General features: G+C 39.4%; 1 protein-coding gene across 1 annotated transcript in view; it reads right to left on the bottom strand.

The window, feature by feature from the left end:
• Window positions 1-2,144: 2,144 nt before the first annotated feature.
• The window catches only part of UVSSA (UV stimulated scaffold protein A), a 44,179-nt gene continuing 29,806 nt past the window's right edge, over window positions 2,145-16,517 (bottom strand). Inside the window, exons 9-13 of the mRNA XM_040065345.1 lie at window positions 15,877-16,026; window positions 11,280-11,463; window positions 10,318-10,429; window positions 5,698-5,881; window positions 2,145-2,559 (exon numbers count right to left, since the gene is read on the bottom strand). Coding sequence (XP_039921279.1) covers window positions 2,466-2,559; window positions 5,698-5,881; window positions 10,318-10,429; window positions 11,280-11,463; window positions 15,877-16,026 — 724 coding nt within the window. The 3' untranslated portion in view covers window positions 2,145-2,465. The remainder of the gene's footprint in view (window positions 2,560-5,697; window positions 5,882-10,317; window positions 10,430-11,279; window positions 11,464-15,876; window positions 16,027-16,517) is intronic.

The raw sequence follows: 16,517 nt of genomic DNA, 5'->3' as shown, positions 1-16,517 counted from the left end.
CCAGGGGGTCCTGAGGGCTGATCTAGCTGGTGACATCTGTGAGGAAGCTCTCTCCTGAATCCATGAAGTTCAGGGGTGTTTTTCCTGACAGGTATCTAGGGAACAAGCATGCAGATCTAGCCCTCCCTTGCCCCAGTCTGGGGTCTGTAACCTGTAGAGATTTTTTTACTCTGTCCAGTTTTAGTTCCATGGTGGTTCAATTCCAGTTCCCACAGGGAAACAGGTGATGTGAGCTGTCTCCCACCAGCTCTCCTGCATTTAAATTGCCGGTGGCTTCGGCTGTCCCCTGAGCCAGGACACGGGACTGTCACCTCTGAGGCTGAGAGGGGACCTCCTGAACGCGTGCTCCAATGGGAGAGCTGTTAAGGGCATCACGATTGCCATTGTCTAGTCAAAACCAGTGACTTTGCTGAAGGTGTGAGTTCGGGGGTGTGAGGGATTCCAAAAGGCGTGGCTTTAGCCGATTCTCATCACTTAAGTACTGCTGTAACACCCTTACATCTTCTGGTGTATAACCTACAGGCATTCACATCGGCTCCGAGTTAAGCATTAATGTGTCTAGCAGCACGGATGAGCCCCAGGAGCAGCTGCACCACAAGCAGGCACTTGCAGAGTGTGGGAGGCCAGCAGGTGGCCATCAGCCTCTGCTCTGTACTGTGACACACCTCAACTGGGTTTGTGCTGCCTGGGCTCCGGGGATTCAACACCTCTTGCTTCTGCCTAGAGGCTCCTTATAACGAACAACACCCTTATCACCCATTTCCACAGCCACTTTAAATGGAACAGGCTTACTTTTTGTTCCCCACAAAACAGAGTTGGTTTCTTCGTTCTTTTTTTTTGATAATGCCCCCCCTTGATTAACTGAAGCCATTCCCCAGCATGCAAACTGTTCTGTGTGGCATAATCTATTGTGTATGCAGAACTGCTTACAAATTCCATTTGTATGTTTTGCTTGCTAATTGAAAAAAACCTACAAATAAATATTTTAACCGTGATTTCTAGGGAACTTTTTAGTGTTACAGTTTTCTAATAGAAACTCTCAGCCATACCCAGGTTGATAAAGCCACGCCTCAAGTGAGTTTAGAGAAAATGAAGTCACAAGGCATCATGCAAAAGATGAGTATGGGCCCATCACCCTGCCCCAGAAACCTGGGAGGGGATGTGCTGAAGGATGGCTTTCATGCAGAATCCCTGCTCACAAGGTCCATACCAAGCTTGTTTATGTCATTAAATGCTTAGTATTTGAGTGTTGTGGTCTTTTTTCCTTCCAGGCTTTTACTCCCCAGGTGTAACCGTGTGCTCAGGTAAGAATAACCATGGAGAAATCTGCTTACAGTTCTTGTTTTTCCCACTGACACAACCCTGGTTTGATTTTTGAACACCACCCTCCTGCTTCTCTAGATTTTCTTTACCCATAAAGCTGTATGAAATGTTGCAACAGCACAACTGGTCACTGTTTCATTCTCTCTCCTTAAGCTTGACTATAGCCAGCAAACAAGTTTGGAAGATTTGTTTAAGTTCCCAGCCAAGAACTACAACCCACACTGGATCCAACTGCACGTTAACTCTCTGGAGTTAGAAGATTCCAGGTGCTTTGTGTTTATATCTGGGTCCTTAGACACACTCTGGGGCTTTAGCCTGATGTAATTGATGTAAGCCAGGCTTACACTTGTGCCACTTGAGTGATTTTTTTTTTTTTAAACCTCTTATTTTCACTTCATGCTGGAGCTTTTTTGACAGCAGTTAAACGGGAGCACATCCTGTGTACATCTATAGACTTTCACAATGTTCCATCCAGGAGCAGCTCTGAAAGATACTGGGATACCATCTTGGGAAGAAGGCCAGGATGATCTTTGCCATTTCAGCTTTTCCATCTGTGCCACAGCTACCAAGGCTGAATTAGCTCCTGGAATTCAGTTTGCAGAAATCAAACTCTACCCATTCATCATCTGAAGGCATCAGTTGATTTGGGTTTTTCTACTGTGTACCAAGGTGTTTGCAGAGGTGCTGCAGGAGCTGCTGTGCTGCTTGATGTGGCTCACTTCATACAATGCTCTGTGCATTGCCATCCCTGGCAGCAATCAAATTGTTTTTAAGGTATCTTTTTCTCTGAAGTTATGAAAGTGGAAAATTAAACACATGTGTTGGCAAAGGAGGTATAAATTACATGAGTCCCTTAGGAAGGAAAAGAACAGTTTACTCAAATTATGTACAAGTCATAAAACATTTCTATTTCATGTATATTTCAAATACTTATCAACTTATTAAATGCATTCAATTCCACAGCACCACATCTTTTCCAAAACTAATATTCATTATCAAATAAGTTAAACTTGGAAACAATTTCAAAGTGGCATCCATAAAAATGTGCTTAGCAAAGTATTGTAGTGTAAATACAAATATCTTTGATGAAGGGTTTTGCAGTTGCACTCTTGTAATAAGGAAGGGCAGAGATGATTGAGAATTTAATTCAGCGCATAGTTGAACTGGTTGGCAAACTTCTCATGCTTCTTTTGGTCCACCCGGTTCATGGCTTTCATGATCCGTTTCATGGCACCTCTGAAAGAGAAACAAAACAATAATAACAGTTATGTTGAGTCTACTCAATCTCAGAGAGCGTTTATGAATGTTGGGGAATTTGATTAATTGCTACCAGGCTTCTGAGCATGGCATTGATGAGGCTGAACAAATTTGTCTTGTTAACTAAATTAGCTGCAGCAATATAAATAGTTTAATTCAGCAATGATTTTATTAACAGGAGTAAACAAATTCAAGTCTTTCAGTTTAATGGCTGTGTATTCCACCCTCCCAGCATTATTTCTAAGAGTCACATGGAGCAAGTTTGATTTTCAAAAGCACCTAAGTGCTCTCAGGGAAAAAAACAACTAAAAGTATCTAATAAGATTTAAAAAAATTAATATCCAGAAACCCTTATGAAATCTAACCTTCAATCCAGAATGTTTTTGTGAGGGAAGGGTTTGCTGTTCACTTCGTGTGAACTCATTTAGCAACTTCCCCAGGTTACTAAAACTCTTTTTCATCAGATGTGGGCTGAGTTAGACCCTTTTGCTCACAACAGCAGCATCCCCATTCCTGAGCAGCAGCTCTTAATCTACCAGAACAGCTCTGGTTTAGGAAGACACCAGAGATTACTGTGTATCTCTACCGAGAGAGAGGCTTCTGCTGCAGAAACGCTCAGAGTTTAGCCCAGGCAGGACAGCGTGTCCAATACCTCATTCCTACATCAAGTGGAAATGGGATCTCTGCTGCCTCGGGATGGGCAAGCACTTGAGCCCTCTGCTTGAAGAAAACTCTGGAACATTCTTCAGGCTTGAAAAGGAAGTGAGGGAATAACTTCAGAGCTGGTAAGCTTTCTGGTGTTCCCAGATCCAGTGAGGGCCTGTCTGTGCCCCTGCTGCTGCTCTCTTGGCTGCCATTGCTTCCTCCCAGTAAAGATGTGCCCAGAGATTTCTCTAGGGAGGCACTGCAATGCTTCTGAGCTGGGTCATTAAGACACCCACACTTTTTTCCTCACCACAAACTTCTGAGTGAAGATCACACAGCTAAGATTTTGGGGGTGAGGAAAATGATGTCTAGACAGCATGAACAGGAGTAGGAGATGGTCATAAAAGGCAGAGAGAGAGCAAGCTCCTACATCCTCCAGCTGGTAAGGCAGAGGAATGGGTTCACAATTCCAGAGGAGTAAGAAGCAGAAGCAGTCAGGAAAATGTTCTGGTGTCAACATCTGTCCCCTCAGAAACTTAAAGCAGCCGTTGTGCAGAGCTGAAGGCATCCTGCCTCAGGAATTTTGTTCCTCCCTGGATTCTAAAGTTCCAGTTTGTACTGGGTAATCTAGATGCCTCTGGCACAAAAGCTCAGCTACCTGAGGCTGATGTTTGCAGGTGCTCTCAGCTGTCACCCTGCCTATGAATGGTGTTGTCTCCTAACACATCTCCAGGTAAACACCTGCCTGCTCTGCTGATGTGGGAGGCAGAGCAGCTACAGGCTTGGTTTGAGGGACTGTGTCCCACTCAAAAACAGGGCACTGACTGATGTCTCCTTTGATTTCGACAAGTTTGGCAAGTTCCATCACACAAGTAGATGGTTTCAAGGCTCATGCTGTTAAAACTCTACATTGTCACAGTCTGCCTTTATCACTTCTGAGGATGTTTCAAGCTGTGCAGGAAAATGAAGATAAGACATGCACCTGAGCTGCTCCTCAGCCTCTTCCAGGATCAGCCCCTACATACTGTACTATATCCAGCTCTGCTTCCAGGGTTATCTCCAAGAAACATGCTGACTTCTGGTTTGGTAACTGCTCTCTGTAATGGCTTCATTTCCAAAGCCATTCTGAAACATCTGAAAACAGAGGTTTCTTCTTAATGACGCTCTAAATGGTGGGACTAAAGATTTTCTCAGCAGCAACTGCAATGAAAACCACCATTCTGAAAAACCACCCTGGAAGAGGTATACTCTTAACAAAATTCTGCCAATAAAGTTACCAGAGTAAGGAAAATGTGGTCATGGTTTTGCACTTCAAATATTACCTAATTGGTAGGAGAAAAGTGAGCCTTTAGCAGTGCAGAGTGGCCTTGACACTTTCATGTCATGTAGGTTTTACATTAGCACCGGTGGATTGTGCGATACTGTAAATGAAATGAGATCCCACTTTGATGATCTGTGTGCAATTTCACTTAGCTTTATTGGCAGACTAGAGCCTGGGTTTATCACCTATACATTTCAAGTAATTTGGGGTTGTTATAAGGAGCCAAGGTTATCATCTTGTTTAGTGCTGCAAAGCATGAAACCTATTAAAAACTTGACAGGTTTGATTCCCTGTGCCTGACACTAACACACACTCAAAATCATTAGCACAAACCACAGTAAACCATGATATGAAATTCTAATCATTAGAACTGTATGTCTCTGACTTCTAACTAAGACCAGGTGACATGAGAATTTCACAGAAAATGTGCTATTTCCATAACCAAAAGCAATGTGGGTTTGGCTTTGTTGTTACAACCAGTACATCAGAGAAGGGAAAATTGAGTTTAAACAAATATTGTGTCCTGGATGCTGTTCAACTCATCTAGTACGCTTAGAGAATAACCCACCATTAAAGATTTTACAATAATAATTTTTCTTTTTTTGATTTGACAACTTTACTTTCCTTTGACTACTCCATTTTTGACATGTGGAACTCTTTAAATAGCTGCAGCTGCTTCCCATTTGATAAAGACCAGAGCATGCTTAGGCAAATTTATGTTGTAGCCACATCGAAGCAAGAACAGGCAACAGCAATGGTATTAATAGTGGACAGATGGAGCTACTGTATGTTCTAAAGCCCATTTGAGAGTGGCTGGCAGGTTCCTACATCCACCTGAGCCACTGTGCCTGACTAATAAATGATCATCCAGAGAAGTCAATGCAGTAATTAAAGTTTTAAAAAAAATTGAGACAGGATGAAGGAAGTCTTTCATAGGGAAATTTTGCAAATGAGTTGAAAATCACCCTCAAAGAAAAAACCTTGGTTGCCAGTATCTGCTATTTTTTACCCTCCAGACATATGGAAGACATTCTGGCTCAAAGTTAGCCAAAAAAGCTGTTTAGTAAGTGCATGTTAATGTAGAAACAAAAGTACTGTTGAATCAAACAGAAACAGTAATTTAACAGGCTTTAGAGAATGAAGTATCTTACTTATTGAAGACTTTCTTCTCAAGCCTGGAACGGGAAGTGTTAGCCTGTTGCTTCAGGTCTGTCAGATTTGGGTATTTTTGCTTCTTCCCTTTCTTTTTCTGTCCTTTTCCATTACTTTTAGAGGAACCAAGATCCAGTCCCGTAGCAGCTTCAACTTCTCTCATGAATTCTGGATCTCTCCACTCTGTTCAAAAGACAAAACATGAACTTTGAAACTCCAAACCCAGGGAGGATTTGCAGTCCCCAAAGGAAGAGGTTCTTGTCATCAATGGGTGAGAGCAAAGCTGCTGTGACCTAAGTTTCACACACGAGGGAAGGGGAGGATAAAGCAGTTCCCCAAATGACAGATCTTTATGAAGAAGTGCTGCCAGTCTGGGTTAACCTGTATTAGTAGCTGCTATGGATAAAACTGTTCTGTAGGAAGACTTTAAGTTTTTTCAGTAACTCAGTAGCAAAGTTCCAAGGAAACTATTCCATGTAGGAGAGGTGAATAAACAGTGATTATTATTTAGAAATGAAATTGCCCACAGTGTAGCTGAGGAATTTATCTGCAGAAATAAATTTTTCATAAGCTTAAAAATAAACCTTAAAAAATTGGAATATGTTAACTTTTGAGCAGGGTGGGGCTGACAACATTGTGATTTCTTCCCGTCAACAATATTTACTTTAAAACATGAACTGGTATCTGACATCTACATAAAATTCTTGAGTAGGGCAACATGACCCTGTTGCCATGACACTCATTTTGCATCTGAAAAAGATACTACTTTCTAAGTATCCCATATTGCCTCAGTTTAATTATCTAAATGAAGTTTCTTCTCTTGACAATGGCACAAGTTAATTTATCTAAACAAAATCTTGTTTTACATTTTTTCAAAGCCTTAATGCTTCGGAATCCAGCCATACACTGTAAGTGGATCCTGATATTAAATGCCACCAGAGGAAAAAGCATGAACAATTTAGACTGTGGACTGTTTGAGGAAGCTGCAGTTTTTTATCTTCAGTGTAGTCTTGCGTATCAGAACAAGGTAGCACAAAGTACAAAACAAAAATGTGGCTGGAGGATGGACATCTGCCATAAGGAAATTTAGAAAAAATTCATTTCATTGTAAAGACTTTGAGCATATGGGTTGGAAAAAAAAATGTAGGAAGTTCTGCTTCAGAAAGAACATGGTCCAAACTCAGCAGAAATGCCAGAAGTCTGCATTTTAACAACAGTAATTGCCAGTCATTTGTCATAGTTTCCCTTATGTCAGTCAGCCTTTCTTGCCTGCAGAAATTGTATCACCAAATGTCTACTCCTCTTACCTAACATCTTTGTAGATACAGAAAAATAAACAGTCCTAAAGGACTGTACAACTTCATTTATACACCAAGATGGTCACTGAGTGTGACAAACACTGCTAACAACATTTCAGGAAGGTCAGAGGCAATGTCCTCACTTAAGAACACAGTGTTAAGGAATACCAGAGCAATTTTCCAAGGAAAGGTTAGATCTAAACTACCATCATACATGAAAGCAAGGACTGATGAAAATCCAACACACCAAAAAGCATGAGGAAAACGAAGCTGTTCAAGAGTTGCACAGGAGGGAGAAAAGGGAGCAAATAGAACACATACACTTGATAGATCATAAGACCTCACAGACTTTTTTTTTTTTGAAGTGAGGGAATACAGAACAGCACAATTCAGATACAGGAACGATTAATCCAAGATTAAGGAAAACTGTCTAAACAGTTTATCTCCCAGTAATAAGAAGGCGTCACAGTTTAGGAACCCTGTGAATGGAGCAATTGTTTAAACACAACGAAAAAATGCCGGCATCCAGTAGAGATGAAATGAGCATTTGAGTAAAATGAAGGAGCAATTTAAAAGCTTTTGAGAAAAATCAATAGAATGCCAGGGAAGAGCAGGCTTTTTGAGCATTGATGGGCCCCTAAAGCTCTTCATACATTGTTACTGAGTTTAGCAGCAGGGAAAAGAAAATTACACAGTTTGCAAGGGTAGGCGGGAATCAATACTGTAGTTAGTAAAGAGATGCTATTTCACATCTGAGTGGCCAGCGGCCTGCCTTCACCAGCCTGTCCTGATACCTGTTTGTTAACAAGTCACTAAGGGCTGAAAAACCAGATACTCTTCAGGGTTGACACAAAAAATAGGCACTTAATTTGCTCCTGCGTGCGAACTATTGGAAAAGGATGAACGCTGCAGATTAGCGGGTCAGCGTGATCCCACCTGATTCACTGTCTCAGGACTGAAGAGACCAAAGCACCTTTCTGTGGACATCAGGTAGAGTTTAAAATTTTGTACTAAGACAATAAATGATCCATAATAACAATGACAGTGTTGTCAAAACACAGTCACTAGCACACAAACCATATGACTTTTAGATAGCTGTTTCCCCCTTTAATCACACAAAGGTAGCAATAAATCCACCATCCAGTGGGAAGGAGATGGAAGAGGAATTTTAGTGCAATTTAACCACACAACTGATCCCCAAATTTAAGTGGTTTTTTTTCCATATTTTTCAAACTGCCATCATTAATGATGTTGTCAATCAAACAGTTCCTTTCTGTCCATTGGGGTCTCAGTTGTGTATTTCCCATAGCAGCACTACTCAGATTTGCTTCAAGACCTTTGTAACCAAAAAACCCTCAAAACCAAACACCACTGAAAACCAACCAAACACACCCCTCCAAACCACAAGCCTCAAAACAAGCAAAAAAATTTTTTTAAAAGTTGATGAAAATACTTTAAAGCAAATATAAAAATAGTGAGAGAGGAAAAAAGGCAAAGGAAAAAAGAAAGTGGATAGAAGTATTTAGTGATATCTGGTACACGTATGGCTTTAGAAACATGGAGGGTTGTGTCCAATAAATCAAGTGCCACAGCTTGTGCAGTATGTCCCCAGGCAGATGGGATAGACCTTTGTGTGACATCTCAGCTTAACAACCACACTCAATAGCACAAGGAGCAGTGCCAACACTGGTTTGGGACTAGCAGACACATCCTTGTGGACCAGAGGTGAGAAGCCTCTAACAACACCAAGCTGACACTGTAATAAAAATAAATACTATGACTAGCCTCGAGCAATGGCAATTTCACAGGGAAAAAAAATCAATATTTTTCAGTCCAAGTGATTTTTATACCAGAATATTGGTTTCTAGTTTGAGATTTCAAGAACACCTATCAGTTTAATTTGCTAGTTTTAGTTTGTCGTAACTAACCTGGGAACTTTCCTTTTTAACACAACATCCACACCCCTATCCTGGTTTTCCCTTGACAGTCCAACAATGTCTGTGCTGCTGGCTGGATGCCAGTTTAGAGCACTTACTCTTCCTGAACAGGGATGGAAACTACCTGCAAATGTAGCACTTTGACACCTGAAATACCAGAAGGTGTTCAGTAATTGCTGCAATCACCAAGCACAGTCACTCAAAGATAGTCAAACAAGTATTAAAGGACACCGGGTGGGTCAATTGTATGTTTAAATGCACACTCATTCCACACAGACCTTTCTGAATACAGACCGCTGTTCTGAATACAGGTAACTCTTCCTCAGACTCTCAAGATGTCTCATGAAAGGTTCAGTAGCTTTATTAATATGCGTAATTGTCAAACATCAAGTCAGTCAAACCTGAAGAGAGAACTCCTTCAAGGGAGTACAGTACAGGATATCAAAACGCTAATGCCTATGGCTAAGTTTAATTAGAATGCAGAATACTCACCTAGAATAAAAAGCTCAAACCAGAGAAAACTAAAACCGGCTGGAGGAAGGCAGATTAAAGAAATGCTGTCCCCTCCAACTATACACTGTGTCTTTGCTGGAGAGATCCCTCTCTCCCATCTTCCTCTGCAGTGCATCAACTTCCAGCAGCTTCCTGATTGTAGTCCACCAGGAATCTGCTGTCCATCACTAATAGGGTTTAGCTGTACAATTACAAGAAAGTCTCTTATTCCCCTTGAAGTCTTCCTGCCTGTGGACTCATTGCCTGCTGTTTTGCTCATTGCTTGCATTCCTCAGCTACCAGCCTAGAGCTGCACCCTGGCTAAAAACACCCAAATTATCTTGGGGAAGAAGGAGCCTTCCCTCCACACCTGCAGGCTGCAGCCATGATGCAAGAAGAAGGCCAATACTTTTGTTGCCCATTTCCAATTGTTTAAAAACAAAATCCAGCATGCCCTCCCATTACTGGTGGTAACACAATAATCCTAATAATATCATCATTATGTTGCATAAATCACAATTGTTAGGGAACAGCAAGATTAGACATCTTTGCAGAAGCATAGGAACAGTTACTATCAAGCATTTGCTAGGGAACAGGACCAACTATCCTTGATAAACACGCTCCTTAAGACAAAAGCTACAACTTGTCTGTCTGAGCAGTGTTGGGAACATCACAAAAGCCACTGGAAGTAAAGCACAAATGCAATGCTAACCTTGTTCTATATACACACGTATCCATATATATCACATAAGCAAGAATCACTGCAAATAGGAATGTAAATGGGAGAATGTGGTTAGGAGCAAAACAGGTAACAGGTATTTCTCACCTCTGCCTAGTATTTTTTTTTTTTTTTAATTTATTTTATTTTTCAAGATGCTATGCATACACAGACCTGGCTGGGCTGCTTGCTTCTCAAACTTCATCTTTTCTTCTCTGGCTCTGTCCTCTGCATTAACAGGAATCCCAGAGTCATCCCGAGGAATTATCTTTCCATGGAAAGGGCACTTGAGAAAGAAAGGGGGGGGAAGAAAAAACCTCTCAGTTTTTGAATGACATGAAAATGTTTACATTTTATTCAACAGAGCTTAAAGCTAGAAACTGGAATTGAGCAACAGACTACACTTGACTCTCAGTCCTCTTTAGAAAGCATCAGAATCCAATAAAATTCATGCCTTTAATACATTCAAAATCTTAGAGAAATACGCTCTTTTTGAAATAAATATCCAATTTCAAGAGACCAGGTAGCACATCCTGTCAAGTCTGGAACTAGGGCACCAATGCTGCATTATATATTGCTGTTTATGCTATATCCCTATCCTGTAACAGTCCCATTAAAAGTACTGAAGTGCATTCAGATCCCTCAATCTCGGATAATACAGAAAGAACAGGGATACTAAAACAAAGTATTTAAGCAAAATAGTTCTGCTCAATAGTGCTCATAACTTGAGGCTGTGTAGAACTTAAGTTTAATTTGTAAATAAAATTTCTTAGCCCCTCAAACACTTAAGTTTCTAGAAACAGTTAATATCAAATATAAAATATCTGAGGAAAAATTTTCAGCAAAGAACTCTCTGCCTTACTGCCAGGCACTCACACATCACATATTAATAAATAAAATCCAAATAACCTACAATGAATGCCAAAAAAATTTGAGAGTTCTTTAAATGTTTACAGCTTCTTTACCAACAGGATGTTTCCCTTACAAAGCACATATTAACAATAAACTTCTCCAATGCAATGCTTCTTCCACTCCCTTGAGCTATACTTACAATGTGAAATAAATTTCTATGGATGTTTTAAGGAGATCTTTTCCATACAGCACAGATCTTGGAAGTTGTGTAACTTGGTGCCTACCTTAATCCGATCTTGTCTTTCACACAGAGTTCCACCAGGCATGGGCGCTCGACATTTATGTTGTACTGGCTCAAACTTGCCAGCAAATGTTATATACCTGGTTTTTAACATTTCTGTTATTTCTTTATTTTCCACCTCTTCCTCTACTTCACTGGGTGCCCAAAATCGATGCTCTGAGGTAAATCTGGGAAAACAACAAACGAAAATAATTCACACACAAAATTGTAAGAAAACACATAGAGATGCCATTATCAACCTGTGCTAAACTCAAATGTGAAAGGAAGGGAAGCGTTGCTAGTGAATTAAAAAAACAGTCTTTCTTTATGGCTCCTGTATTATGAAGATATTTTTAAAATACCACCAAAGCCTGTCTGGTATTGATTTCCTGTTTAACCTGCTAAGCTATTACGAGTCCTAGCTTTAGTTCATGATCCGACATCCAGAGTCAGTTATCCAATTTCCAGATTCAGTGAATAACTTTGTAATTCTGTATGTAACGTCCTTCATAACAAAATACTTCTATATGTAAGCACAGAAGAAGGATTAAGGAGGAAACAGTTTGATCTTAATGTGTCTGATCTTATTCCTGATAGCTGAACTCCTGCAGCAGCAGAGAAGCAGAAGCTGAAATCAGAGAATGTTGCAATAAACTGAGACCAAAAAAGCAAACAATCAGCTGAACCTCATACAGATTCTTTCATTAGGGTTCTCCTACAAAGTGTCCATAAATCTGAGAAATTAACAAGTGTTCCTCTAGGAAATTAAGCTAATCCATTGAAAATCTATTTTAGAATTAGAGACCTTACCTACATCTACAGACATATAGGCAAACAAAGATTTTCTCAACAGCATTCATATAATTTCATTTTAGCCACCCTAAACAGTCTGTAGTGAAAAACAGGCAACCCCAGAGAACAATTATCTGACTTATTCTCGATCCTAATCTTAGGAGGCAATGATTGTCCCTTTGATGGTAAATGTTTCTCTTAATCATGAAAATAAATTAGGGTGACCAGCTTAAGCTTAGGTATCTAATTTTAAGATATCTGAAGATAACAACAACAATCCCACCCCAAATTTAAGGAAATATGAAGTTAAAGAGGAAAAAAATACACCTAAACTAAGGAAAAGAAACTGCAGCCTGCATGTCTGCTGCTCATGACAAGCAAGATGGAGATACCTAGGTGACAGATGTCTTGATAAAGACATAAAATTCCTACAGGACACCTTACAATCCCTTGAAAAGGGCTTGAAAAATTTTGATTAATTTTATCTAACCAAGTTTTCAGCAGATGACAAGAAAAAAAAAAAAAGTAAAGGAAAATATCTGACCATAGCAACATACAACATATATATCTGCTGGTTTTAATGCAATAGTTGAGCATTTAAATTATGTAAAGAGGTTAGAACTAGGTTCAACAGGGATTAAGGAAACTCTGAAACATCTCTGTGATTTGCTGTCATCAGAAAAATGTTCAACAAAATTCCTGCTAATTGACTCCATCCAGTAATTTCTCTATCAAATACACCTCCTTAGTGCCAGAGAAATGCTAACCTTTCATAAAGTACAAATAGCTTTCTTCTGGTAAATTATGGGATAAAGGCAAAACAGTTCCAGTGGAGGCTAGTTTAACAATAAACACAATAATGCATTTCCACAGTTTTTGGTTAAACAAAATATTTTTAATTATACACTTCTGCAAAATATAGCAAAAAACAAAACAAAACAAAACTCTGAGAGTCTTTCTAAAAAATCAGTATTACTTCAGCCCAATGTTTGAATGGTACAGCATTTCAGCTTCAGAAATGATGTGGCAAGATTGCACAATAGACAGTAAATAAAAGAACAGCATCAATGTCTTATTTGCTCAGTTTAATGCAATGCTGAAAGCAAGAGTGACTGGCAGCTCTGTGTCACAAACTTGCAGCCACACGGAGGGGAAAGCATTCCTAAAAAAGGCACCATACAGGATTTTTAGAGGCATGGCAATCTTACAGAATCTCTTAGTAAATTCTAGTGTCCTTTGGTGGTCTGAACTCCCCTCCCCCACTAAATTATCTAATTACAGTTCCATGAGGATGAAAAAGCATTTCACAGTTGTGGATGTCAACTCTTCCAGTCAGGAAATAGTTCTATTTAAATAATATAATATAAATAGTTCTATTTAGTATTTTTTCTGTCTCCCTTCCCATAAATATGCACCCAACAAATGTCAAAAATATTAAAATTGTGTTTTGCCCTATGTATCATTGACCAGTATTTGGGAATGGAACTTAAAATAGCCTGATTCCTATAACTATATTAATACATATTACTGTTTACTACAAGAATGTACCTTATTTTTTCCCAACAGGAGAAAGCAGGTGAGAGAAGAACAAAGCAATGGCAGTTCCCAAAGTTTTCTGATTTCTTGTTGTAAGTTAAGCAACATTATAAACAGGCAGATACTTGTTTGAAAAAATGATGCATGTGACAAGTAAAACTTGTTTGTAAGATGGATCAGAAGAGGAACAGATAATCAACTAAAAGATGGAAAATATCAACACTTCACTGACATTCAGAGTGCTCCTAATCCAGATAAATAACAGAGGTTTTAACAGCAATGACACAGCAATACATGAGGAGAAGGAGGAGGAGGAATAAAAGATAAGTAATAGTTAACTGAAATCTAAGAGAAAGCTCTTGGCAAACTACTGCACTCTTTCAATTAATTTATATAATCTTAATTTCTAATATGACAGGAATTTTATAAAAACATTGAATAAATATAAATTCTAATCCTAGATGTTTACAGGGATCCTGAAGCAAGTGCAAAATGGATTAATTCAAATATCCTAGTCACAGTCAGTGCTGCACCAGCTACTTTGCTCCTAAGAGTGAGCAGATTTAATTTAAGGAGGAGGGTAGATGAGTTTGGAAGGTCCATGCTATCCAAAATAAGTCTGTTAAGCTGACATAGCAGACTCTACACAATACAACACCGTGCAGCACACACTACCTTCTGCAACCCCTCAAAAAACCCAACAAAACTTCTTCAGAAAATCTTCCTGGTAGAAGATTCTCACTGTCAAAATCTTAATTTATTGGAAATGCTGTGATTAAGTAAGTACATCGCTAAATGAAATGGAAAGACTTTTCTCCTTGGGATTGTAAAAATTCAAATCCCATACACATCCCATATGTGCTGTCTATTTTTCAGTTTGCTTCTTTCCCCTAAGAATCTTACAGAGCCAGTTTGGGTGCATATAGAAATGCTAAAGGAGCTGACCAATAACTACCTTAATTTTTCAATCAGTCTATTTTATGCCTGGGGTCAATGGTATTGTGTGTGCAGAGTTACTTAAATTATCTTTAGTTGGATTGGCACATCTGTAGTTATAGACTATACGGTTCAAAAGTGTGCCCTCTATTTTATTGGGAAGCATAAAAATAAAACAGTACAGCACAAGGCAGACAGGCAGTGAAATATGCTTCTGATTTCACTTATGACTTGAAAAACTCATTTGCAATGTAAAATAAGGCCTTACTACCTTTTTGGCATTATCACAGACAAATGCTTCTTAAAGCCCTGCTGAAAAATCTTCTCATAGGCTTTGAAGAGCCTATACCACATGAGATGGAATCCAAAGCCTGGAGTGACTGCACTAAAGCACTTTTATGCATCCAATTGCAGCAGTTTTTGGTAATTTAAAAGATATTCAGCATTTTACAAAATCAGGTGCAAAGATTTCCTCCTGATCCTTTCTGCTGACACTGTTTTAGCACTGTGATTACAGGCTGGGGGTTTTTTGTTTGTTTTGGGGAGAAAACAAACTAAGTTAAAGTAATACTGCTAAGAATATAACCTTAATTTGCAACCCATCCAGTCAATGATTTTTGCCTTTTTCAAGCCAGGTATGGTACACATTGATACAAAAGTTCTGGTGGACTTAAACAAAATTTATACATAGAGGGAAGACTTTGCTAAAATACTAAAAGGGGTTTTAAAAACCAACTGCTAGAAATAAATTCTGATGTGCACCTACCACCTCTTCTCCCCAGCACTGCTAAAGCTTTCCCTAAGTCAGCAATGCCTCATGAAACACAAAACCTCCCAGACAGCAATGGAAAGTGAAAGATCCAAATCCAAATCCTGTAACTGCCACCTTTCTCTTGTGTGACTGAATAAGCGTATCAGTTTCCTCAGTTACCACTCTGTGAAGTCAAGAAAAACACTTCCCCAGCCCTTCTCCTACCTTGCCTGCTACTTATTTAGATCTTAAAGTCTCCAGCTCAGGGAATGTCTATCACACACTTGGCAGAGCCCTTTGCATAATGAGGTACCAGCTTAAATTGGAGTAACTGATGCCATGCTGCAAACATAAAAAGAGCAGAAAAGAAATGTGCTTTGAAGCATCAAAGGGTATTTAATTAGTATCACATCTTCTCAAAACAAATAACATTTAAAGGTAGAATTTCTGACTTTGTTTATGGGTCCTACAACACAAGGTAAAGAAGAAAAGTAATTATCAAAAGAAATAGCAGTCACCCCACTGCATGACCTCTGAGTACATCTATTTATTTGTTTAATTTGTCTTAAAAGAAAAAGAGCATTACTTGAGAATCTTCCCAGCACTCGGTTGATCCTCTCCCCAGTAGTGAAGGTCTAATCCAAAAGGCATGAGGGGAGCTTTAGCTCTTTCTTCTAGTTTTCTCCTCTTACTCTCAGAATCTTCCGAGTTTGCTGTCTCAGAAGTTGCAGATTCACTGGAGAAAATTGATGAGAAGTCAATACAGAACACCAATGACCACAGAAACTTTTTCTTTTTTTTTCTGTTTTCATTACTAACGTTACGTTACATGTATAATTACAACTACTTTAACAAGCTTCTTCTTTTTTTTTTTTTTTTTTTTTTTTTCCAAAGGAGGACCATGTGACGTAACTCCACACACTCTCTATGCAGCTCACTGCATGTTCAGCTAGTGCTGGCTACCACGTATCACGCCGTGGGGGCAGAAGGCCAGAGATCTGATGGGGCAGCAGAGCATCATGCATGTTGTACTCCCACAGGAGCCACAGATGTGGTACTGAAAGTCTCAGATTAATTCCAGTTTGCTAGGTTTTTGGGCTTTCCTGGCCCGTGCAGAAATGTCTTTCTAGGAACATGCCACTAAGCTGATGACTCCAGCCTTATCCTCAAATCACAGCCAAATGCTAGGCAAAAGGCTGGAGTTCCACCAAACTTCGAACAGGATTG

Source organism: Hirundo rustica, chromosome 5 (genome assembly GCF_015227805.2).
Source record: "Hirundo rustica isolate bHirRus1 chromosome 5, bHirRus1.pri.v3, whole genome shotgun sequence".
Taxonomy (NCBI): domain Eukaryota; kingdom Metazoa; phylum Chordata; class Aves; order Passeriformes; family Hirundinidae; genus Hirundo; species Hirundo rustica.
This window is presented reverse-complemented; position numbering and strand designations above follow the sequence as displayed.